Genomic DNA, 26055 nt, shown 5'->3' on the forward strand with positions numbered 1-26055 from the left:
CCTCCCACTCTATCTGTACAAAAAATGGAAAAATATCCTCGGGTGAGGATTAAAAAAAGAAAGAAATCAATCTTATGTATAGGGTGGGGCAAAAGAAGGCTTACAGTTGTTTGTATGGAAAATAATACAATAGTTAATAAATCGTAATAGAACAATAATCTCTGGCCCTGGCCAGTTTTCTCAGTGGTTAGAACACCAGCCCACAGACTGAAGTGTCTCCAGTTGGATTCCGGGTCAAGGGCACATGCCTGTGTTGCAGGTTCAATCCCCAGCCTTGGTCAGGGTCGTTCAGGAGGCAACCAATAGATGTGTCTCTCTCACACTGATGTTTCTTGATGTTTCTCCCCACCGACTCTGTCTGAAAATCAATGGAAAAATATCCTCGGGTGAGGATTAACAAAAATAAATAAATAAACTTTTTGTTTCACATATTCACAACTATAAACCCACGTTGCCCCCACCCTATATTGTGCATAAAGATATAAGTTCAAGAATATGTATTGCGGATGGGGGGTCTGGAGGAGGGTGTCTGGGGGGGAAAAGAAGAAATATTTGTAACAAAATTAATTAGTTAATTAAAAAAAGGGTATGTATTGCTATGCTGTATTAATAATTTTTAAAATTGCAAAAAGTCTCTATCAATAGAGAAGTGGTGAAATAAATTACTGCTGTGGTCTGACTCTGACATGCTATGCAGCCATTAAGAACAAGGCAGCAAATCAATATATGCTGACGTTGAAAGGTGCCAAGATATTTACTATTGGGAAAAAAAGCAAATCACACAGTAATTCCTATTATTTGATTCCATTTGCATTTTTTAAAATCAAAATCAAAACTGTATATCGACTATTTTTGCCACTTCCTGTGAATCTTTATTTCCTAATAAAAAGTTGGGATGGGGGAAGATGGTTGGAGGGGCTAGAAGTACGAATATGCACAGAAGCCCATCTAGGAGCACATGTGTTTGTGTATGTCTACTTATATGCACTTGCATGTGTATTCATGGATATCTGCATAACTGTAAATACAGAAAAAGCAGTCTGTTAGGATACACACCAAAACCTTTATCAAAGGTTATCACTACACAAGGAGAGGCATCTGGGGGATAAAAAATAAAATGTATTTCATATACTTCTAAAGACCTTGATTTCTTTTTTACAAAGCTCATAAATTCACATATTACTTGCATAATTTTTTTTAAACAACATTTTAAGCTGCTTGCAAAGAAAGGGTTCTATTAAATCAGGAATTTTCAGCCCTGACACTGCTGACATTTGTCTGTCCTGTGCAGCGTGATGGGACATTGATCTTCCTTCCTGGCCTCTAACTCACTAGAAAACTAGAGCACTCCCCCTCCCCTACAGTGTAACAACCCCAAATGTCTCTGAAGACTTTGGGAAACACTATATTCAATCAAACTAATCCATACGCTATCTCCTCCAGAATTTGGCCAGAATAATCACATTCCACTTATAACTGACAAAACAGATGAACATGTGCTCTTACAGGAAAGGCCATTCTCCTTGTTAGCACAGCCCTGTGAGCCACACTATTTCCCATTATAAAAGACTAAATTACTCCGTGCTCTTACCTTATCATACAAGGGGATCATAAAGTAACCATTGTTAGGGGCACAGTCTGTCTGGTATTTCAAAGTCCCATGCTTGGTGTACAACTTTATCTAGAAAGAAAGAAAAGGAAACTCATAGTATCACCTTAGAGCAGCGGTTCTCAACCTGTGGGTCGTGACCCCTTTGGGGGTCGAACGACCCTTTCACAGGGGTCACCTAAAACATAACAGTAGCAAAATTACAGTTATGAAGTAACAATGAAAATAATGTTATGGTTGAGGGTCACCACAACATGAGGAACTGTATTAAAGGGTTGTGGCATTAGGAAGGTTGAGAACCACTGCCTTAGAGAATTAGCTATGTACATTACGCTTAACTGCATTCAGTCAATGCATTTGCTGAGGACTTAATTACTATATGCTGCTATTAACACCGGGCATGCAGAAGAGAAACAAGTGCCCCAAAATGGTGTAATTTAATACTTTTCAGGTTAAAAATCCATCTAAAGTGTACCCCAAAAGTTCTATTTTTCAATGCTTCTTTAAAATTTTAGTGACTGTTTCTATGTTGTTTCTGAATTAAAATTTTTCAAACTTGCTGTTAGTAAGGTGCTTGTTAAAAGTAGTTCCTGAGCCCCACTTCTGTTTCTAAATTAGGTCTGAGAAGACAGGACAAGCATCTGCATTATTAACCCCAAAGGATTTCCAATACTTATAGTAACACTCATCTGGAAACTCTAATTTTCTCTTTTATTTTCATTCTAGGGACAAAAACATATCAAAAGACATTTAATGTATGTCCTCTCCTCAAGGACTTTCTAAAACTCGTGCATCCTGAGCATTTCCAAACAAACTGTTAAGCCACTTAGATGCTCACATAACATCTGAGTCTCCCACATACTGTATGACCTTGGGCAAGTCTTTTACCATCCTTTGTTGCTTCATGGGTAAAAAGAGAGCCATTCCTCTTCATGGTGGCTGCAGATTCACAGTTATGCATATTAAGCACCTGGCACAGAGTATGGACTCATAAAAAAGTAGCCTGTATTACTATTTACAATTACTACCTTACTATATTACTATGTTGTATTACTAACGTCTCTCTGAAGAAAAAAAGCAGTGTGGTGTCACTGGCAGGGCAGAGACTGGATTCAAAAAGATTTCCTAAAACTACCTGCATGGATCTACCACTCTGAGCCTCAGTTTCTACATCTGTAAAAGGAAACAGTTGGATTTCACCTCTGAAATGTTAATGCTGTAACCATGATATGGAAATGACAGAGTTGCGTCATACCAGCTAAGAAGATATAAAAAGCAGCAAAGAACAAACCTCGCGTGTACACTTGGGAAAGGAACAGAGTTAAATTACACATGGACTGTAAGTGCCTCATGGGTATGACCACAGCTTATACTCCACCGTGCCTGGGACAGGGTCTCGTTTAGTGTAGGTGCTCAATAAATACTCAGTGAATCTATTTACAGGCCATACAGTAAATAAGATGCACAAATTTAAAGCAGGGACTAAAAATTCACCTGTCCAGAGGGGACAGGAAAACAATGGCGACAGGCATGCATTTAAAGGGAGACAAATCTACTACTCAACCCAGGCCAAGTTTTGCAGCCCAAACATCAGTTTCTTCAGAGAAGTCAGGAATCCAATTTTTAAAATGAAACCTCCTGATTGTCAGAGTATCAGCAACCAATATAATTTTTCATTTGTAGGGAGCCACCCGTTGTGTTCACGATACTGCTATATCCCCACGCTGGACAGTTTCAGTACATGCAGGGGCTCACTCAGTAGTTACTGACTGAATGAATATGATGGAAAAACACACAGAAGGGAAGAAGACTGGAGAAGAATAAAAGTAGTATTATTAGGAGACGGAAAATACAATCAAGAAATGATTGTGAAATATCTTGATTATTACCATGTCATTCATAAAGTACAAATCAGGTCACAGGGTGGCAATATATATTACACATATGAAATGTCTGATTGCATAATCAGAAATTATGAAAGAATAAATGTGTCAGACCATCTGGACAGGCAGCCCTGGGCTCAAGGGTACACACCTCATACTGGATCACAATACCTGCCCCTCAGCACTCAAGGTCACTATTGTGTTTGGGGTGGGAGTGCCCCTAATTGCTTCACTTTCCTCCCAGGGCCCCAGGAAACTATAAGCTACAAAAGGCTTATCAAGGCAGCTTCTGAAATGCCCTGTGCCCACACAATGGGAGGCATCCATGAGCTGGCATGGGCACCGAGCTGACCCTCGCAGCTCTACCCCCGCCAGTGGGTAGTCATTAATTAAACACCCAACTTCTTAAAGAGCAAAAATGGTGGAGAAGCCACAGATGGAGGGGCCTTACAGGTGATAACTGATGATCTTCTTTAGGAAATATAGAGCGCTAGGTTCCGCTGCTTCTCTCACACCTTCCTGCAGGAACAGAAACTGGGACTTGGGACAAGGCCAGGTCAAACTACGGGGGTATGGAACCTACTTCCTTCCCCTGCCCCAATGCTCAGCCACCTCTGTAGAACACACTGGTTTATTCTTCACCACGGCCCTGCAGCTGCCAGCACTGGGGAGGCTCACATGTGCTTTCAGGAAGCCGGCTGGGTCTCAGTCCCCAGTCCCTCCTTTTTGGCATCTCCCAGCCTGTTCCTTTTTTCTCTTTCAAATCCCCTTCTTCTGCCCCATCATCAGTACCCTCCTAAAACAGAGGCCACCCCTCCCTTGGGTTCCTTCCCACCCACCCTGACAAGTGACCTTCTATCCCCACCTCCATCAGCCTCCTTCCCTCTTCACAAAGCTTTCCAGGTCGTAATCCCACTGGGCTGATAACCATCTAACTGACGAGGGCTTTGCAACTTAATAAAAAGACTTCCGCACAAACCTCTAGTGTAATTCCAATACTACTCAGTTAGGCAATCAGGGCAGCTCACAACTCTCCACTTTCAGAGAAAAAGGAGTCCCAAGTGGGTAAGAAATGGGGGCCAGGGATTAAAAATACAGATGCTCAGCCCCAGAGATGCCAACAGAGATGTACCGGGTCGGGATATCTGGGATAGGAATTGATGTTCTTAAAAGGCACACCAGTGGGTTTAGAGGGGTTTAGTGGATTAGAACTTTGGGGGGCTCTGAGTTGTGAGGTTTGGGGCTGTAACACTTGTGGTCTCTAGGTTCTGGAATATGGCTTTGGGGAAATCTGAGTTTCTGGGGCTCTGAGTTTTGAGGACCTGGGGGCTGGGTCCTGCTGAGACTGGGTGTTAAGAGATCTGGGTTCTGGGGACCGTCTGGGTTCTGGGGTACCTTGAATCGATTCTGGGGACCGGGAGATTGGGTTTTCAGGAATCTGGGGGTCCTGGTTTGGAGGATCCTTGGTTTCGAGAGATCTGATAAAAGTCATGCACCACCATCCCCAGAAATGTCCCTCACACCCCTGCGCACACAGGTTCTGGCCCCATCCCGACCGCACGCGGACGCCACGGTGAGAACCTCCACTCGAGCGTCTGGGGAGCCGGCGGTGGAGGCCCGCGGACTCCCAGAACGTGGGACTGGTGGCAACCGCCTGGTGTCGGGGAGACCGCTGCGGCCCAGAGAGGGTGAGCGGCTGGCCCGGGGCCACACGGCGAGCTCCGGCCCGGCCACGGGGCGGGCGCTCACCTCGATGAGCGAGTAGTTGATCTCCACGTCGGACTTGACGAAGCCCCCGCAGCCCACCACGATGTCCTCGGAGCCGCGCGCCGGTCTCACGCCGCTCAGCAGCAGCACCACGGTGGCTGCCGCCACCACGAGCCCCGGCGGCCCAGCTCCCGGGTACACCCGCATGGCCCGGCCTCCGCCGCCGGACTCTGCAGAGGTCCGGTCCCGCTCCTCACACCACACGCTGCCCGCAGCTTCCTCCTCGGTGGGTGGCTGACAGCCCAAGTCCCACCCACCCCGCCACCGCGCGTGCGCGCGCTCCGGCCCGCGCCAACGCCCCCGGCAAGATGACTCCCGCGCATGCTCCACAACGAAGAAACCATCTGTGCCCTCTGGAGGACTGGAGGACTCCGCGTACCTGAGTCCTCGCGTCTGACAGGTGCAATTGCAAGGCGCGTGCGTACAGGCAAACAAACTCCAAGGAATTCTACTTTGGAATCCAGTATCCCTGAAACTGAAAAGGACGAGAGACTGTTGATGGAAGTATTCAACATTTTCCCCAAGTCTTTTTAACCCGTGTATTTCACAGGTGATACACAATCTCGAAAACTACTTTAGGAATTTGTATAAATTGGCAGATTTTTCCATGATAAATGACCAACAAGGTGGGTTTGTTTTTTTGTGTTCGTTTTTTTTTTTTTTTTAAGCAAAACAGGTCATTTGAGTTCGCTATAACATTTAAAATATATTTATATTTTATTTTAATCCCAGCTCTAACAACATTTGCATAGAAACAAATTTTAAGAGGTTTTTCCCCATAAGCAAGACATGAATGCAATTTAATTTACTTTGAATTACCTCTGTGAGATGAAGCATGATTTGTCTGAAGAGGAATTTTTGATTCAGTATGTTGTATTTTGTCCCAAGATTGAATATATATTATAACAGACAGAATTTAACTGTAGGTCATCCCATTGAAATAGACAAAAATTGCTTTTTCTGACCTGCCATTTGGAATTCTTCCTTTTGTTCCTAAAAATATTGAGTGCTTTAGTTTGATAGTGTTTCTATTTTGTTTCTAAATGACAACGTAAAGGAAAATGTCCCACTAGAATTTGCCACTGTGGTTAAGATTTAAGTAATGAAAACAATGAATCACAATGATTTTAAACTATACAAAGGTCAAAACCAGCACACTGAGGATCCTCAATACATCCACTGAGAATTTCAATCATGAGAGCATCTGACTTCAGTTTCTCAGTCTGAATTCTCACTTGAAATTCAATGAGACTTAACTGTTTGGTTATAGAGAGAAAATATTTAAATAACTGGTTTACTGCTTGAGGTTCATTATTTATCATTACAATGAAAATATATGCCCTTCACCCTCCCTAATACGAATCCCTGGTCTGTCTTGGCACATCACCAGGGTTGAAAGCCACCAGTTAGAAGGTGCTGGCTTAGGGAACTTTCTCACCAAGGGAAAGGGGCTCTCTGCATGCAGCCATGTGATGTTCAGAGAACTGGAAAGTAGGTTTGGAGGTGCACAAGTTCTGTTCTTGGCTCACCAACTATTTCTTCTATGTTCTTTCTGCCTTCCTGACCATTCCCACTTGAATTTCCACCATTCCCTTCAAATTCATCTTCAAATATACAAACAAATAAAGGACTAGGAGTGTGGTGATGCCAACTGGAGATAGGGTTTCAGGCAGAGGGAGCTCAGGCCTCCCCATAATTTCCAGCATCCTCCACCAAAACCACCTCACATAAACAGACATAATTTAAATATAAACAACAGACTGGCACACTCAGCTCCAAGACAAATCCTTCGGATCTTTGCGTCCCTGCTTTCCCAGAAGACCCAGACAGGAGGATGGCTGATGGGGAAACCAAAAAAGGGGCTTGGGGGATAAGGCCTAGGGAACCCATGTGGTTGAGGTCCTACAGAGAGCAGGAGAAAAGATGAGGTCAAAACCCTGAGAAGTAACAAGGCAGTGTGGAGAGAGCGGAGGATTTTGATTTTGCACCCAAACTGAGCATCTGTGCTTGTTTGTCTGAAAAAGCTGAGTCTTTCGTTCCTGTCCTAAAGGAACGTATGCTCATTGCAGAAGGAAAGAAAGTAGAAAACAAATGGAAAAAGTAAAGAAAATTAGAATTCCCATGATACTTCTTTAGTGCATTTCCATCTTTTTATTTATGCATATATGTCACATAGACTCATTTCCAAAAAGAACTCATGGCTGAGGACACACCTTACTTTAAGACCCAGGAGAAGAAGGTAAATGGCATGACTTCCCTACTTTCTCCAACTTAAGCATAAACTTTTTTTGGAAAATTTATCATAGCCTTTCTTGTACTATTATCTCTTTTTCCACTTTGCATTTAGCAATCATGTTTTCAAATTAATGTATTTCTGCAATGGCACTTTGAACCACTAATAACCTATGAATGAAAAAATAATGATAATACCAATAATAGCTAATTTGTTGAGCACTTGCCATGTGCCTGGCACTGTGCTGAACTCTTTACTAGTAATCTTTTAAAAATCTTCCCACCACCCTAGAAGGAGACCATGTCCATCCCCACGGATTCAAGAAGAGTGCAGCTTGGTCGAACGGTTCCCCCACCCACCCCGTATGTTGGACACTTAGCACGTGCTCACCTATTAGGTTCTTTCATCGGGATAAATTCCTGGATTTGCTGTTCCACAGTGTTCAGGAAGTTTAGGGTGACACTTTTTGCAGGGGGCTGGAAGGTTATATCGAGGTGCCATTGCACTTTCTGGAGCTGGGGGAATCCCCTTCCCTGGAGCCCTCTGGGGCCTCTCTGAGCTTTGTTTCACCAACCCTTCTTGCTCCACCCTCACCACCACGTTGGACCTTGCTCCTAGCTTCGCAATCCTGAGCTGGAATCCAGGCCAGGTCTGCCAGGCTCCTCCCCTTCCCGGTCTAGGAGACCGGCGAGGGGTCTGTCAGGGACTGACCTGCAGACCTACAGACAGACAGACAGAAGGACAGCACTGATGGCCGCACTGGGAGAGCCCAGCGTGGGACCGGGAGTGAGTGTCCCCTACCCATCCCACACCCCTTTTCCAGCTTGGTAGACCTCTCAGGGGTTATACTACTGGGGAGGGGGATACCCCAAATTCCAGGACAGATGAATCACAGGAGAGGGCAACCCCTTTAAATAAGCCCGTGTCCAGAAGAGCCCAGCAGAGTTAAAGGGGCCTTCAGGCCTAGGGGAACTTTGACCCCTATTTGTGTGAAGCTTCCGGACCCCCATCTCTCTCATCTAGGCTTTTAGAGGACCGTAGGGCATGGAGTTCATAGGGTGGCAGTGAGGGTCACAAAATCCCAGGATTTCAGGGGCCAGGTAGGTAAGGCAAAAATAATTCCTGATGTTTAAATGAGGGCTTACTTTGTGCCCAGCATCATGCTCTGTACTTTACTGGTATTGACTTATTTAATACAGCTCTTAGAGGTTGATTCTCTTATTATCCCCCCTTTGCAGGGAAGGAAATTGAGGCACAGGGAGGTTGCAGTTTACAGAGCTGGTGAGTGGTGAAGCTGGGAGGAGTAAAGACCACCAGCGGGGAAAGGGGTTGGGAGGCTATTCATATAGCAGGGAGAGAATTGAAGAGGCCGTGTTCTCCAAACTTCATATTCAAACTTCTAGGATTAGCAACAGCCAGCAGAGGGGCTGAGATAAGAATCAAACATCGAGAACAAGGGTTGGCGTCAGACAGGCCTGCATGGAGTCAGCTCTGTCACTTCCTATGTGTATGAGCCCGAAGAAGGCCGTTCCCCTCTCAGGGCCTCTGTTTCCCAGGTCTGTGAAATGGGGACAGTAACACCTACCTCCTAGAGTTGTTATAGGGATTCAGTGACAGTCTGTGCTCCGCATTGTCTCCTAGACTCCTGGACCCAACCACCTGAGTTCAAATCCCAGCACTACCACCTTCCAGCTGGGTGACATCAGCCAAGTTAGTCAACCTCTCTGGGCCTCAGCTTCCTTATGCACAAAATCAGTGTGATAATTGCATCTACCTCATAGGGTTGATGTCAGGACTAAAGAAGTTGAGAATTATAAGGTATTCCAAAGAGTGCTTGGCATGTTTTCATATAAATGTTAGGGGTCTAAAAAGTTGCCTGCCCCCCTAAGCAGGTGGGTTTGGGACCCCTGCATTGTACTATCATAAGGGTGGTCGTGGTGTTCTCTCAGGTCTGGAACCAGACGGAGCCTGAGCCCGCCTCTGACAGCCTACTGAGCCTCTGCTTCCTGAAAACGGCAGGGGCCTGGGTGCCCCCCATGTACCTCTGGGCCCTTGGCCCCATCTACCTCCTCTACATCCACCGCCATGATGAGGGCTACCTCCGCATGTCCTCCCTGTTCAAGACCAAAATGGTAGCTACCGCCTCTGAGCACCTGGAACCAGACAATGGTTGGGGGTGGGGGTGGGAGGAACAGCCTGGGAACTGGCAGAGACCCCAAAGTGGACACTCCTCCTATCAAGGAGCACACGGGGCAGGGGCAAGAAGGGAACTTGTTAACCAAACAGAGCAATACTCCACAGGCTACAGAGATAAACTCAGTGGAACAAGGTTCACCCAGACGGGTTGGTAATAATGAAAATCCACAGACACACACATCCACTCACACATTCCTGAAGAGTTTCTGACATTCTGCAAAGAATGGACACACAAGGTGATTTTAGGGTCACACTAGGATAAACCTTTTACATTTTTAACAGTTATGTTTATGTTTCCCTACTGTCAGTACTAAAAAAAAAAAAAATAACAACAACAACAAAAAAACAGTTCTTAAAATTGTATCTATTTTAGTGAGTTAGAAAAACACTGACATTCTAAGGGTCAGCCTTTCTGTTTAGCTTACCCTTTTCCTCCATCCTCCAGACTTTTACAAGAATGCCCTTCGACGTTCATTCATTCCCACACCACCTAGTTAATTCGTGTCCTGTTGCCGACCATCTCTCTACTGTTGACACACTCTCCCTTAAAGAGCCAGGTAGGACACATTTGAGGGTTTGAGAGTCGTGTGGTCTCTGTCCCGACTCCTGAGTTCTGCCACTGCAGTGGGGAAACAGCCGCAGACCACAGGAGACAAACAGGCACAACTGCGTTTCAAAAAAAACCACTATTTACAGTCACTGAAATGTGAATTTCATGCAATTTTCACGCATCATGACATATTTACTTTTTTGAGTGTGGTTCATTGATTGGAAAATGTCGAAAACCATGCTTAGCTCACAAGCAATACAAAACAGGCAGCGTGCCAAACTCAGCCTGCAGGTGCAGCGTGACCCTTGCTTCGACTGACGGAGGTCATCGTTTTCCCAGCGTGCCCAGGTCTGGCCTTCTCTCCAAGTGTAGGCGTTCTCACTTTCTTGCTTTCTCTTATTCAAGAGAGACTACAGCATCTGAGAGGGGCCTAGAGACATACAGGTCCCAGCAGAGAGCTCCCCCTTGATTAATAGTAGGTTTTGAAAGGACTTGAAGAAAGTATAACTTTCTCACCTGGTGAGTCCATTTCACTTCACGCTGTTCCTTTGTACCTAAGCGTCTCTCCTGCGCACTATTGGAGCACCACCAGCATTTTGGAAAACAGGGGGTTGGCTCGGACTCTTGTGGTGCGTTGTTACGTGTCAGTGACAGGCCAAGATCGATCTGCAACACCCCTCAGTGCTTTTTCTAATGCCAATGTCACAGCGGCACTGTTACATTAGGACACTGGTACGTGCAAGTGCTCCATCAGAACCACGATGACGTGGGCTCCCTGTGCAGTTTGCGCCACCTTTCTGTTCGCCTACCAGCCTTATCGAAGCCTGTGTCCCCAGGTGCTTGGGTTCACCCTCATAATCCTGTACACCTCCAGCGTGTCGGTCACTCTTTGGAGAATCCAGCATGGGATGCCCCAAGCCCCTGAATTCCTCATTCACCCCACTGTGTGGCTCACCACGATGGTAAGGACACCCCCAGGCTTGCTGGCTTGCTCCTGGCTTGCTGCTTTTCCTGCCTCAGTGGAGGGTGTGGGGTAGATTGGGGCTCCCCACTCCCTGCCCCACTCCCACCTTATGGGGTGTGTCCTGACTCTCTGGAGCAGACCTTTGCAGTGTTCCTGATCCATGTGGAGAGGAAGAAGGGAATCCAGGCATCTGGGGTGCTGTTTGGGTACTGGCTGCTCTGCTGTCTCTTGCCAGCTATCAGCACCGCCCAGCAGGCTTCGCAAGGGGTAAGTGGAGGCCTGGGCCACCTGGGGGAATCAACGAGGCAGTTTCAGCCTCGGGTCCCATCCTTCCTCTTCCCCTTCCGCACACAGTCTGTTCTCTACACAGAGACACAAACACCGCAGGTGCTTAAACTCAAGCGACTCACAAACGCACTTCCTCCCATAGACGTACCCATCAGCCCACATGTCTTTATCAAGATTCTGAGTCTTGCACACTCACGGCACACACTTTACTTGCACACCAGGCACACACTTTATGCATCACACATCCACAGACTCCGAAGTGTCTCACACACGCACTCCTGTATACGTCCGCTCACACTTGCTGCCACTTGTGGCTGTGCCTTCACGTGCTCGCACAGCTCAAGCCCAAACACGCCTCACTGCTCACACCTTCACAAAGCCGCCCCACACTGCCCGGACAAGGACACACTGTGGGCTGGCAAGCGCGGAGTTCCCACCTGAAATCCCAAACTGGCCCTGTACACAGAGAGCAAAGAGAGGCGGAAAAGGCAGCCAGTCCAGACGGGTAGGTAACAGTTTAACAGGCCAGGGAACTCACCTACGAGGCTGGACGTGGGCACCGCGAGACAAGCCCTCTGTACCCACCTGCCAGAATCTTCAAGTTTATACAGCGGCCTTCAGGGGGTTTAGTCACAGGTACCATCCAGGTGGTGTCATGACACCTGGCTCTCTCGAGGCTGCCTCATTGGACCAGGGGAGGGTGAGGAGCCTCTGATGGCCCAGGTCCAGTTTGCAGGTCATCCAGCTGTCACATCCTCCTGATGACCTCCCCCAACACACACCTGCACACTCTCCCTCATGCATGCAGGTTTCCCTCGTTCTCACCTACTCTCACCCTCACCCATGCATCGGTATTTCCACACTCATTTTGTACATCCACCCATATTTCTGTTTCCCAAACTGGAAAGCAGCATTTCCATGTAGGGGGACACGATGGATCACTTTATCTGCAAAGAGAAAAGTAGAGCCTAGATCAGGGTTTCTCAGCCTCAGCACTCTTGGCATAATTCTCTTTTGGGTGGGGAAGCTGTCCTGTGCATTGTAGGATATTGAGCGGAATCCCTGGCCTCTGCTCACTAGATGCTAGTAGCACTACCCCCCCCCCCCCGCCCCGCAACGCACACACACCATTATGGTAAGCCCAAATGTCTACTGACATTGTTAGATGTCCCCTGGGGGGGGGGGGGAGATCACCACCAGTTAAAAACCACTTGCATAGCCCAGCCGGTGTGGCTGAGTAGTTGAGCATCGACCCATGCACCAAGAGGTTGCCAGTTCGATTCCTGGTCAGGGCACACGCCCCGGATGTGGGCCAAATCCCTAGTGGAGGGCACGCAGGAGGCAGCCAATCGATGTTCTCTTTCATTGATGTTTCTATCTGTCTCTCCTTCTCCCTTCCTCTCTCTCCAAAATCAATAAATAAAAATTATTTTAAAAAAACAAACAAACATAAAAACACTTGCATAGCCCTGGCTGGTTTGGCTCAGCGGTTGGAGCATTGGCCCATGGACCAATGAGTCCTGGGTTCAATTCCAATCAAGGGCATCTACCTCGGTTGCTGTTCGTCCCTGGCCTTGGCTAGGTCGTGCTGGAGGCAACCAGTTGATATGGCTCTATCACACTGATGTTTCTCTCTCCCTCCCTCCCTCCCACTCTATCTAATGATAAATGGGAAAATATCCTCAGGTGAGGAATAAAAAAAACAAAACAAAACAAAACAAAAAACCACTTGCATAGGTGGCACTCACCCAAGACCTCTTGAGCCAAATGGTTACTCCATCCTGCTCCCTTTAATTTTTTAATTTTTATTATATTTTTACTCCTCACTTGAGGATATTTTTTTTAATGTTATTGGTTTTTGAGAGAGAGCAAGAAACATGGATTGGCCGCCTCCTGTACCCATCCCGACTGGGGACTCAAACCCAAAACTTAGGTATGTTCCCTGACTGAGAATTGACCCTGCAACCTTTTTGTGTACTGGATGATGTTCCAACCAACAGAACCACCAGCCAGGGCCATCCTCTCTTTTTAAAAGGAGAAGACGGAGAAACACTCTCTGTCCTTAAGGACACATATTTACAAAGTAACCTTTGTAACTAATGGTGAAATTCCACAGGCCATCCACTACTGCATCAAAGGGTGGGTTCCCACACTTGATTTACCAGTTGACTTTATCACTCTGCCCGCCTAGACTCAGTGGGACTCCTGGCTTCTCTCCTGCAGGGCTTCCAGAGTGACCCCTTCCGCCACCTGTCAACCTACCTGTGCTTCTCTCTGATGGTGGCACAGTTTGCGCTGTCCTGCCTGGCTGATCGACCCCCCTTCTTCCCTAAACACCCCCCGCAGCCTGTAAGTCACCGTGTCTCCAATCCAGTGCCTCCTTTGTGTCTGTTCTACTTTCAGTCTCATTCTCCCCATGTGACCAAAGTGGGTTGAACTAGAGCACCCACCTTTGCTTTTTTTATTCATTCCATCATTCAACAAAATGTGTATTGCGCCCTTGTGTCTATGCCATGAGTTGGCCAACTCTTTGTGCCCAGAGCAAGATAGAAGCTATTTTAGGTTTTGTGGACCATATGGTTTTTGTGACAACTACTCAACTCTGCTGCTGCAGCACAAAAGCAGCCACAGACGGTTTGTCAAAAAAGGAGCATGAGTGTGTTCCATTAAAACTTTATTTGCAGAGACAAGCAGTGGGCCAGATTTGGCTCCCAGGGCTGTAGTTTGCCAGCCCCTGATCTGTGCCCCAGGTAGGTACTGAGGATTATACTGAATAAGCAGATGTTGTTTCTATCTTCACGCAGCTAATAGCCAAGTAAGAGAGCCAAACATTTATCACATAATTACACAGATATGTGGAAAATTACAACTGGGGCAAACGCTCTTCAGGAGAACTTACAAGAGGTAATGTTGAACTAGTCTGTGAAATCAGGAAAGAATTCTTTGAGGAGAGAGAGTTGATCTGAGGTTGTCTAAAAAGATATCCAACTGCTTAAATAATCAAATAAAACTATAATAGCACTTTTTTTCTATGATAATGGCATGGGAAGAAAACACACACACACACACAGATAAGCTATGATGGCAAAGCTGTGGAGAAATGGGCCCTCTCATGCCCTATTGGTGAAGAACATAGGTCTGTGCAACTTGTCTGGGGCAGCTGGCAAATCTCAGGAGCGGTCCCTCTCCCCTCCTGACCACATTCTCGAGGGATATGGCTCAGGATGTTGTCTATGCCATCCATGGTCCTTGCTCTGAGAACCGCCTGGTCTCACTATTAATAATAGTTGTTCAACCTGGTTCGTACCTTGTGGATGCTGTCAGCCCGGTGGCCCAGTCCCTTTTTGCCTTGCCTGCTAGGAAGCACTGAACCCATTGGGGTCTACCCCCGGCAAGTAGGCAGGGCACACTGGTGTGCACTGTTGGAACTAAGCTAATGATCACTTCACCCTGTCTTCCTGCCCCTGGTTCCCCTTGCCACATGCTGGCCATGGAATGTGAGACTGAGTTCGCCCTCTGCCCCATCTTTTGTGTTACAGAATCCATGTCCAGAGGCTGGGGCCTCCTTCCCCTCCAAGGCCATGTTCTGGTGGGTCTCTGGGTAAGTAAAGTAGCTGGGAAGGGGCTGGGGTGGTGCCTCCCCACACCTGCATTTGCTGCCCTGCTTTGTCACCACAGCTGTGCCCCCATGAGGTTCCAAGGTCAGCTGGCTTTCTCCGTGCCAGCCTCAGGGCATGCCTCTCAGATGTGTGTGCCCATCATCCACATCCCACTCCTGTGCACTCACTGGAGTGAGAGCTGGCTTTGCATCCTGGCTCTGTCTTGTGGCCTGCCATATCACTAATATTCAGAGTCTTAGTCTTCCCCTCTGTAAAATGGGAACAACTCTACCTTCATGGAATGTGAAGTGCTTGGTGCTTGTACATAGCAGGTGCTCAATAAAGCCATCTCTTACTTGCCTTCATTCATCCCATCAACATTTAATGAGCACTTACAATGTGCTAAGCACCAGGGGTGAGGAGGTAAAGACCAAATCTTTGTCCCCTGGAGGCTCCCAGGCTGGTAGAGAAGACAGATGTTTCTCCAGGGTCAGCACATTGGGCACTGAGGATGTCCCCACCTATCAAGCCCCCTCCTGACCACACTGTGGTCGGATTTCAGAGTACCTACATTTGCATCCCAGCCCCACCTCTTCCTGGCTGTGTGACCTTGGGCAAGCTACTTAACCTCTCTGTGCTTCAGTCTCTGCACCTATAAAATGAAGATAATAATAACATCTACCTCATAAGGTTGTGAGGATTAAATGAGATAAGGTTTACGAAGCACTTAGAACAGGGTCTGGCCTATAATGGGTCTGGATTATATTAAGTATCCGCTAAACAGATAAAGAATAGGATGTGCTGGGATGTGGAATTGGTGCAAAGAACACAGAAGTGCTAGAAGAAAACAGACCCAGCCTTCTGTTTCTCCAATGGAGATATTTATGGACCATTCTTCCAGCTTTTTGTCTTATTAAGATATTATTCATACACTATTTAATTAATATTTCTGTCTTTAAATCAACTCATTTTTCTAGTATAATAGCCTTTTTTTTAAAGGAAACTTTCTATCACTGCCAAATTGGAAAAATCTATAGAATCACTTGCCATGTAGAACTCCAAACATAATTTCGGTGAAAAGCAAGCAACACTAATAATGTGCAGGGCAGGCTGCTTGCCTGAGTTTGCTCTGTGTTAGGAGAGGGACCTTGAAAAGTCAGAGAGGAGCTCAAGACCAGCACCAAACAAGACCTTCTCCTTGGTGTCATTAGACAGATTAGAGAGCCCTGAAGAGAAAAGAATGCTCCTCCTGGGAAGTCCATAGTAATTAATTTCCGGTGCACGTGTGCTGGTTCACACACTGGCCCCGTACCCAGAGGGCAGCGAGATGGAAGAGACAGGCTCCAGAATGGCAGGAGGTGGTGTAACAAGCAAGGCAACGTACCTGCGAGGCACGTCTTGGGCCCTAAGACAAGATCTCCACACCCACCTGCTAGAACCTTAAGTTTACACAGAGGCCTCAACGGGGTTCAGTCATGTGTACCTTCCAGATGATCTCAGCATCTTACTCTCTCAAGGCTACACCCTGGAAATGGCTCCTGGTGCAGGAAGAGGGAGCAGTGTGCACATTCCAAAGACAGGGGAGGGGGAACGAGCCTCTGACTCCCCAGGTCTAGCTGTCGGGTGAACCAGTGGTCACATCCTCTCAAGGTCCTCCTCCAACAATGTGCCACCTACAGCCATCTCATAGACCAGCCCCATGCATGGGAAACACGTTAAGGGGAGAAAACTGAGGTCCATTGATGAGAAGTGGTATGCCCAAGTCACAGAGTTGATAAGTGGCTTCATGTGACACATCTTGTGCCCTGTGCCAGGAAGTGAAGATAAAGGCAAGTACTGTATTTGCCCCCATGGAGCTTACCACCCAATGGGGGAAAAAGACACTAAATAAATAATCAGAATGAAAAAAAAATGAATAATCATAATTGTAACAGCATTATAAAGAAAAAAGCTCAAGAAACTATGGGATCATATAATGGGGGAATCTACCTGGACGGGGGTGGTCATCAGGTGGGCCTCTAAGGAAATCCTGTCTAAACCAAGGTGAAGGATAAGTAAGCAGTGAGCAGGTGAGGAACGAAGGAAAAGAGTTTTGAGCCGAGTGATATGCATATGCAAATGTCCTGAGGCCAGGTGGCTGGGGCAGTGGATGAGGAGAGTGGGAACATGTAGAACTGAAGGAAGAGTTCAGGTTTTCTCCACAGTGACAGTGTTCAGTTCTGGACTTCTGACTCATAGGGAGGTTTCTTTCCCTTGCTACACAAGTCGTCTCCTGGTTAAATCACTTAATCTCTCTGAGCCTCAGTTTGCTTCCTCATCTGTAAAATGGGTCAATAATAATCTAGCATATAGGGTCATGTGAGAATTAAATGAGATGATTTTTGTAAACTGAAAAGTGCCCAGTAAATACTAAGCAGTTAAGTTCATTGCTTTCATTGTACCGAAGGGCCAACAGAGGTACAGAGAGATGAAGGGATTTTCCCAGGGTCACACAGCTTCCAGGCCAGGACTTTGAAGGGGCAGAAGGCAGTAGGAACTTGCCCTGGTGACCCTCTTTTACAGGTTGGTCTGGAGGGGCTACAGGAGGCCACTGGGACCCAAAGACCTCTGGTCACTTGGGAGCGAGAACGCTTCAGAAGAACTGGTTTCCCAGCTCCAGAGGGAATGGGCGAGGAACCGCAGGGCAGCCCAGAGGTGAGTGCGTGGAAGCAGAGCGCGCGCAGGCCCGTGCTCGGTCAGCAAAGCTGGTCATCGGCCCCAAGTACAACCCCTGACCCTCCTCTGGGCTCCACCTCCGCGCCCCCTTCTTGCCGGCTGACCTCGCAAAGCACTAACTGGTCAGGCTCGAGGGACGTTGCCTCCCAGAGTGCTTTGCAGGTCCCAAAGGAGAGGGACAAAGTGGTAGCTCCACAATGTCCCTAGAAGAGACCTCCGGTGGTGGCATCGCAGGCAGGAAACAGAAGGGGTATGTTAAGACTGGGGGCGGGGAGTTGGGTGGAGGATCATAATGCAGGCGACTTTCCACTACTTATATCACCTGAGTGATTCGTTTCCTGGGCCTCAGTTTCCTTATCTGTTCAATAGGGATGTCATGAGCCTCCTAACTTGTGAAAGAGGAGGGGGAAATTATTTTAGAGAAGGACTTAGTGAATTCCCCCAAAATGGTAAAAGCTCAAGCAATACCAATTAGCCAGAGGATTTCAAGCTTTCTCTCGTCCTGCCCGCTGTGCCTCACTCTTGCCCTCTGTGGCATCTCTGGAAAGTTCTCTGGAGCCCTTGAAGTCTGAAGAAGCAGTTTGGGAACCTTTGTTCTAGAGAAATGAGCTGACAACATTCATTAAACCTGGGCTTAAACGAAGACCTATCATCAAGTAGTTGATGATTTTGGACAAGTTGCTTGACTTCACTGGTGTTTCAGGGGACAGATGAAAGTAACTTAGCTCTGTGGAAAGAGCTACAAGGTTCCCCTGCCAACCCTATGAGTTTGTGATGGTGGCTGTAGATGGCTAAATCCCATAAATTAGGGGGGGCGGGGACTATTGGTTCACATAGCTGAGAAGGTGGGTCTAGCTTCAAGTCTGGCTGGATTCAAGGATTGCAAGGTGTCCAAATTGTTTTCCTCCATCTCTCAGCTCAGTTGTTATCTGTGTTTTGGTCTCTTTATAAAGCCAGCTCTCCTAGCTTCCATATAGAAAATTCCAAGGAAGGCCTCTGATTGGCTGGCTCAAGTCATGTGCCTCTCAGGGGCCACTCCTACAGCCAGGGGGCAGGCTCCATGATTGGTGGCTACTTCAGAGTCACACAAAAAGGGGAGGGGGCAGGAGGGGCTGCACCCCAAAGGAAGGGGGTGTTGCTCCCAAAGGAGTAACATGAGCACATCGAAGCAGCAGCTCTCTGGCTGCAGGCATTCCTTGTTGAACCCCCGCTCCACTCTGAAATTACTTTTGAGTGGCAGAATTTGTTCAGAAGAGCCCGGAAGGTCTCCCCCACGGTCTCCCGGCACTGGCTTCCCCTGCCCACGTGAGAACCTTGGAACTAGTGGACAGAGACCTTCTCCAGCACAGGCTGAGAATCCATAAACGACAGACAGAAAGAAAGGAGGAAGGTGTGGTTACACAAAGATCCAGCTCAGCCGTTTTCTGAGCTGACTGATTACACCCAGAGGGAACTTTGGTTCTGTCTCTGGAATATTTTGCAACTTCTGGAGGAAGGGAGAGGATGTCATCCTGAGAGGTCACAGACTGGCCACCTGCTGGCCATGTCAAGTCCCCAAGGTATGCTTGGCCCACCTGGTGTAATGTTGTTCTTGTTCTTTGGGGCTTTGTTTTTAATGAGTTGCCAACATTTAAAATGTTGGAGCGATCACATGGAAATCTGGAATCCTGATCTCTCTCCAAGTGGACTGAGAGTGCTGGGTCCCAGCCCCGCATGGCAACAGGACAGTGGATCTGGCTGGCGGCTGCCCCATTAGATGGGGCAGTCTCAGCTCACCAGTCTCCACCACTCCTTTGTGTGTCCCCAACTTACACCTGACCAATCACTCACACCCCAGCCTCGCCTGCCGGTCATATGCAATGCCTGCACAAGTGGCCTTTAGTCTAGACACCGCAGATTAGACCCAGTTGGAGGTTTTCCTCGGAGAAGAGCGAAGCCCACCTGGACGGAGGTTTACTGCAGCAGCTGCAGGATGACCACAGTGACTCCGAGTTTGGGGGGCAAGCCGCTAGAACAGATCCGAGCAATACACCCAATTGGAAGAAGCCTTCACAGTCACCTCCTCGCCCACCCCATTTTACAGATAGAAACACTGAGGCTCAGGGCGGAGGGGACAGAGCTGGCGTTTGAACCTCAGTCTCCTGACTCCAAGGCCAGGTTCAGTCCAGCAAACCAAGTTGCCTGCTTCCTTCCTTCCTCTGTCCATCCCTCCCTCTCTCCCTTTCTCCCTTCCACAAATCCTGATAACATTATGCACCAGGCACTCCTGTTAGGCCCTTTGCACGCATCACACCTAATCTACTTTCCCCCATTCGTTTGGCAAGTATTAACTGAGTGCCTACTACATTCAGGAGCTGAACTAGGTGCCGGGGAAAATGCAAGCAAAAAGTCTGCCCACCTGGCGTTCTAACGAGACACCTAAGTAAAGGAGCGTGAGCATGGCTGTGAAGGCAAACGATTCAATGCTGGGATCGAGGGGGACAGGTGGTCAGGGTGGCCTCTGTGAGGAGGTGACATTCTCTTGACATTCGAGGCCCAAATACCAAAATGTTTATGAGGGGCAGGCCATGCACAGCTCTGGAACAAAGGCCAAGCCACAACCCTCCCACATGCCAAACCAAACAAGCTAGGCCAGGGATGAGGGGCAAGGCCTTGACCCTGTCAGTGACAGTCTGGCCACCCATGCTCGCCAAGGTTTTCTCTTTTTCTTTTTTGTTCTGGGGTGAGAGCCACAAAGAGGCACTATGTGAACCATGAATGAAAATCTGGGCTCAGATCCCTGCTCTGCCCTTGCTATGTGACCTCGGGCAGCTGTCGCCACCTCTCTGAGCCTCAGTCTTCTCTTAAGTAAAGTGGGGAGCCCGCAATACCTGCAGGGAGGTTGAAAGGAGTCAGTGCAGTTGTGCACGTAAAGGACTCAACCCAGCGCCCGGTCCTGGGTCCCAGCTCTGTAAGTGGGCGTTGACATTAATGGTAACCCCATCGCTGTCAGAATTGGGGGGGACGCAGAGGTGAGAGCAGCTCCGGCCTCTCACACACGGGGACACGGGGACAGAGAGGGGAGCAGTCTGCCCGAGGCCGCGCAGCCACCGGGCTGTGAGCAGCTGATCACCACCAGCCTCCCCCTGTGCCTGAGGGCCACCTGCCTCCGGAGGGGTCCTCTGGCTCCCCCCACCCTTCTCACCCTCCCTCACCCAGCTCTCCCTGTGGCCCCTGGCTATGACCAAGGGCCAGGGCTCTCATCGCTTCAAGGCCGCCTGAGCTTCTGCCTGTGGCGTCCTCCGGAGCAGGGGTGCCCGCCCGCCCAGGGTGCCCGCCCGCCCAGCAGGATTCTGAACCCGATCTATACCGGTTCTAAACGTCCTAAGAGCCGGCCAGTTGTGGGAGAAGGGAGAGCTGATATTGGATCAAACAGTGCCTGAAGGCCGAGTTGGGATCAAATCCCATTCTTGTACTTCTCAGCTGTGTGCCTCGGACAGGTTCACCCTCTGAGCCTTAGTTTCCTCATCTGTGAAATGGGGATAACCCGTGGCGTGCCGAGTTCTTAGGAGAACTAAGGGGTGCCTGGTATACAGTAGGTGCCAAACGTTTGTGCACCCTCCTCACTGTCCCCACCCCTGCCTTGCCCGCTTGTCTCATAAACGGGAGATCTGGGGGATAAGGAAGAACAGGTGGAGGCGAGCTCACCCCCCTTGCCGAGAAGGAGCCCTGTGACACGGTCCTGCTGCTGACAGCTCAGCTGCCTCCGAGATGATGACAAGGACAGTCTTGGTCGACTGGACGCTGGGTCAGAGTAGCACGGACTGGGTGCCTTGCACACCACCAGCTCCTCTCTCGCACCTCTGACACCAGCTGGTTCGGTGTCAGACGCCGCCCTCCCTCTGTGTCCTCACGGGGCAGAAAGGCTGAGGCAGCTCTCGGGGTCTTTCAGAAGGGCCACTGATCCCACTTAGCAGTGGTCCACCCTCATGACTAAATCACATCCCAAAGGCCCCACCTCCAAATACCATCACATCGGGATAAGGATTTCAAGGTAGGACTTTGGGGAAACACACGTCCGATCGATTGCGAGGACCCAGAGCCACTTTTGCCGCTTTCTCCCCTCCCCGCCCCCCAAGGCACGGCAAGGCTGCGGTGTTGACAAGGAAAGGAAGCCGAGACCAGGAGGCCGCAGAGACTGAGGCCTTTCTACCGCACAAAGGGAGCCCGAGGGGCCCGCTGCTGAGGGCCATCTGGCAGGTCTTCCGCTCCACCTTCCTCCTGGGGACCCTCAGCCTGGTCATCAGCGATGTCTTCAGGTTCACTGTCCCCAAGCTCCTCAGGTGGGTTCAAGCCTTGTGTGCCTTGCAAAGGGGGGCGGTCCCTGAACAGTGTCCTTAGGGCCAGGGGGCTTCAGCTCCCCTGTGTCTGCCTCGACCTCTGCTCCAGGAACTGGAGGTGGTTGAAAGGACACTAAGGACAAAAACCAATGAAAGTGACTGACCTCAGGGAGAGATGAGTGACCTCTGACCTGACTGTATCAGTTAGCTTTGGCTACGTAACAAAACACCCCAAAAGTGAAGAGCCTTCAACCACTTATTTACTTAGGACAGTGTGGGTCAGCAATTTGGTTTGTGCACAAGCACCCCAAGTGTCTCCTTGTCTGTCCAGATTCCCTCTTCTAAGGGAATTGGCTCCCGGCCCCCTCGAACAGTTTCATTTCCACTTGCTCGCCTCGTTAAAGGCCCCGTCGCCAAACGCAGCTGCAATCCGAGGTGCTAGGGGTTCAGACTTCAACACAAGAATTCGGGGGGGGGGTGCCGCAGCTCCCTTTAACAGTGAGCACAGACAGTGGGGAGAAGCATTACAGTCATTTTGGGAAGGAAAAAAATCTGCCACACCTTTGCCAAATCCTCCAGACCTGGTCAGGCTTGGGCAGAGGCGAGGCCCGTGGCACCTTCTCTCACGAGCTGCACCCTCTCCCTCCTCCTCCCACCAGCCTTTTCCTGGAGTTCATCGGCGATTCCACGGCCCCCGCCTGGAAGGGCCATCTCATCGCGGTGCTGATGTTCCTCGCTGCCTGCCTGCAGACGCTGTTCGAGCAGCAGCACATGTACAGGCTCAAGGTGCTGCAGCTAAGGCTGCGGACAGCCATCACCGGCCTGGTGTACAGAAAGGTGCGCCGGGGGGAGGGGCGGGCCTTTCCCTTCTCTCTACCTTGTCCCGACCGGCAGACCAATGCTCCAGCCAGGAAGGGTCACATCCCTAAACTGTTAACGTCATCTGTGCCTGAAAACACTCATTCATTACTTCACTAATAGTTGCTTACACTACACTCTCCCCTTCTTGGTTCCTCCTGGAAGGCCCTGTGTGATCTGACCCTAGGACCTCTCTGGCCTCATCACATCACACGCTTCTCCCTCTCTTGCTCACCCTCTCCAGCCACAAACACAGCAAGCACTCTCCCACCTCAGGGCCTTTGCACTTGCTGTGACCACTGCCTGGACACCCTTTTCACAACTCTTCATGTAATCAACTCCCACTCATCCCCCAGGAGGATAAAGGACTAACCTGTCAGCTATGTTACCAGGCAACACTGCTTATGGTAGAGGTGACCCCTGACCCATGGGTAAATTGCACCAGAACTGGAAGTTCTGTCAGGGAACTATGAATACCTGGTGGGAAGCCATCGCTCTGGGCTTCTTTCTGTGTAGCGACTCTTGTCCCCTTGGGGAACCTGGAAGGAACCCCAGGAGACGGCTGCTATAAGAGACAATGGCTCCTGTGGGATCTGGAGCATCTAACCCAGGATGATTCTGTCCCCTGAGAATCTCCTTCTCTCACACCTGAGCTGTCACCTGGGGAAGGAGTGGGGCAAAGGGAACAGCTCCTCAGTGGCACGAGGTGGTCCTGATGCTGCCCTGCCATCTGTGTTTCAGACCCATGTCCCCAAGCACACTGGAGCTGTGTAAGTGCGGCCTCTCGGTCACTGAGTCTACAAGCTGAGTTGAAGCTGACAGCCTGAGGGCACTGCCCGCCCCATCCCCCACCCTTAGGGACACCTCCTTCCCGCTGAGGACAGACCCCTCACTCTCCTCTCTGGGCTGCTTCTCTGTGGACTGTCTTCTTGTTTTCTGCACCTGGTGTTTTGACATCTGGGGCTTTACTGATCCTGGAGGGACTGTCCCTCCCCGGCTAGCCAGTCCCTAGAGATAGCAAACAACTCAACTGAGAACACGCCTTTCATACCCAAACCACTCCGTCCAGAACGCATTCCCAAACCCAAGTATGAGGCTCTCACATTCTGGGCCACTATCCTGTGCCCTAATCACTCCAGGACCAGGTGACTGAGGACAGCTCCCGTGCCCCGGAGCCTGCTAGGATAATTGAAGAAGCCAGCCCTAAACCGGCTCCCCCAGCCTGGACTGCCTTCCCCTGAACCCACAATACAGGCTCCGCCCACAGTTCTCCCGCCCCTCCCTCCGCCCAGCCTGGTGCTTCCCTGATTCTAGCCTCACTTTTCGAACTCTTGCGAAATCAAGACACCTTATGTCCACATTTAATGGGCATTTTTTTTTCCTTAATGATGCAAAAACAGGGTTTTATTCATGGCGTTTTAAACTGAGTGGAATATGGCAGTACATGCCCCATACAGTTGTGTGGTGTGTCCGTCACAGAAAACGATGACACTGTTCGTTGAACGCAGTGCTCCGGGACACGGTTAGCACTCAGCGAATGACCACCACTGTCAACTCAAGTCCAAGGTTTTGTATTACGTGATTGGCTATTACTGCTTCCGTGCTTTCCGGTTTTCAGAGTGTTTTCATTTTTGTCATCTCCCTGGATTCTCACAAAGGCCCCTGCAGGCTGGCTTAGGGGGTTTTATTAGCCCACTGGAGAGATGAGTGAGTGGAGGCTCGGGTGGTAGAGAAACATGCCTCCCTCAGCGAGGGCCTCCCTGCCTCCCCACGGCCCCATGGGACCTTCCCTCAGTTCGGTCTCCTGCCCTGCCCAGGTCCTGGCTCTGTCCAGCAGCTCCAAAAAGACCAGCGCCATTGGGGACGTGGTCAACCTGGTGTCTGTGGACGTGCAGCGGCTGACCGAGAGCGTCATGAACCTCAACGGGCTGTGGCTGCCGCTCATCTGGATCATCGTCTGCTTTGTGTACCTCTGGCAGGTGTGCCGGGCAGAGGGCGCTGGGGTTTGAGCTGAATCCTACCCCTCCTCCTCTTCCCTTATTCTTGTCTCCATCTGCACACTGTGGGCTAATATAATGGGCTGAGTCTTAGACAAGGATGGTCTTCACTTGACCTTGGGTAGGATGCTCACCCTCTATGGGCCTCAGTTTCCTCATCTGTAAAATATTGATGATAATGATGACCTTGATAACTCTTGGGCACAATACCGGAGAACCAAGGAGACAGATGAAGCCTGTTTGCAGTTACCAGTAACGGTGGGGCACCAGCACCATCGACAAAAAAGACAAAACATTTCAGAGGAAAGAACTTGCTACCTAGTTTTCAAAAAGCATAAAATAACCACATGCTCTTCCCCCCATAAATTAGAGTTTTTTCCCGGCTTGCTTCCATTTAGTTTGTGGTGTAGGATTTTCTTTCTTTTCAGTTTTAAATTAAAAGCACAGACTTTGGAGTGGGATGGCCTGGGTTCAAATCCTGCTTTTACTGCTTGCTGGTTATAAAACCTTGCACAAGTACAGCCTGTCTGTGCCCCATTCCCTTGTCTGTGAGGTGAGAATCATAATGCACAATGGTGCCCCTGCCCTGAATGTAGGAAACGAGCTAATAGCTGTGAGCACTTAGAACTGGGTCTGGCACACAGCTGTGTTCTGTAGCTATTTGCTCATATTATGAATGATGCATGAAGGTGGCGAAATTCTGAAGACCTTACTCCAGCTCAGCTCCAGGTGTAGGTGCAAAGCTCACACAGGTTTCTGTAAAGGATCACATCGTAAATATCTTAGACGTCGAGGACCATATGCTCTCTCTCAAAACTATTCAACTCTGCCCTTCTAAAGCAAGAGGGGCCGCGGACAGTATTAACCAGTGGAACTGTTCATGGATGCGGAAATCGGAATTTCACATTATTTTCATGTGTCCCTAAATCTTCCTCTTCTTTTCGTTTTCTTCAACCACTTAAAAATGTAGAAACCATTACAAATTTCCACACAGCTCACGGGCCGGACAGAAGCAGGTGGAGGGACCTGGCCACGGGTCGGGGTGTCGGCGGCACCTTGGTGCTGAGTGGGTGTGGA

At 49.1% G+C, this 26055-nt stretch overlaps 2 protein-coding genes across 3 annotated transcripts in view; one reads left to right on the forward strand and one right to left on the reverse strand.

Annotated features, from left to right (window-relative positions):
* The window catches only part of LOC118641700 (nodal modulator 1), a 51741-nt gene extending 46220 nt beyond the window's left edge, over window positions 1–5521 (reverse strand). Inside the window, exons 1-2 of one of the 2 annotated variants that reach the window (XM_036279161.1) lie at window positions 5242–5521; window positions 1592–1681 (exon numbers count right to left, since the gene is read on the reverse strand). In XM_036279161.1, the coding sequence (XP_036135054.1) occupies window positions 1592–1681; window positions 5242–5406 (255 nt within the window). In that variant the 5' untranslated portion in view covers window positions 5407–5521. The remainder of the gene's footprint in view (window positions 1–1591; window positions 1682–5241) is intronic. The other variant, XM_036279162.1, reaches the window with a different exon arrangement.
* Window positions 5522–8242: 2721 nt separating this feature from the next.
* Window positions 8243–26055, forward strand: part of ABCC6 (ATP binding cassette subfamily C member 6) — a 50055-nt gene continuing 32242 nt past the window's right edge. Inside the window, exons 1-10 of the mRNA XM_036280386.1 lie at window positions 8243–8278; window positions 9442–9624; window positions 11075–11200; window positions 11341–11469; window positions 13714–13839; window positions 15030–15091; window positions 17652–17783; window positions 21923–22126; window positions 22783–22960; window positions 24799–24960. Of these exons, the coding sequence (XP_036136279.1) occupies window positions 8243–8278; window positions 9442–9624; window positions 11075–11200; window positions 11341–11469; window positions 13714–13839; window positions 15030–15091; window positions 17652–17783; window positions 21923–22126; window positions 22783–22960; window positions 24799–24960 (1338 nt within the window). The remainder of the gene's footprint in view (window positions 8279–9441; window positions 9625–11074; window positions 11201–11340; window positions 11470–13713; window positions 13840–15029; window positions 15092–17651; window positions 17784–21922; window positions 22127–22782; window positions 22961–24798; window positions 24961–26055) is intronic.

Source organism: Molossus molossus, unplaced genomic scaffold (genome assembly GCF_014108415.1).
Source record: "Molossus molossus isolate mMolMol1 unplaced genomic scaffold, mMolMol1.p scaffold_m16_p_3, whole genome shotgun sequence".
In the NCBI taxonomy this organism is placed as follows: domain Eukaryota; kingdom Metazoa; phylum Chordata; class Mammalia; order Chiroptera; family Molossidae; genus Molossus; species Molossus molossus.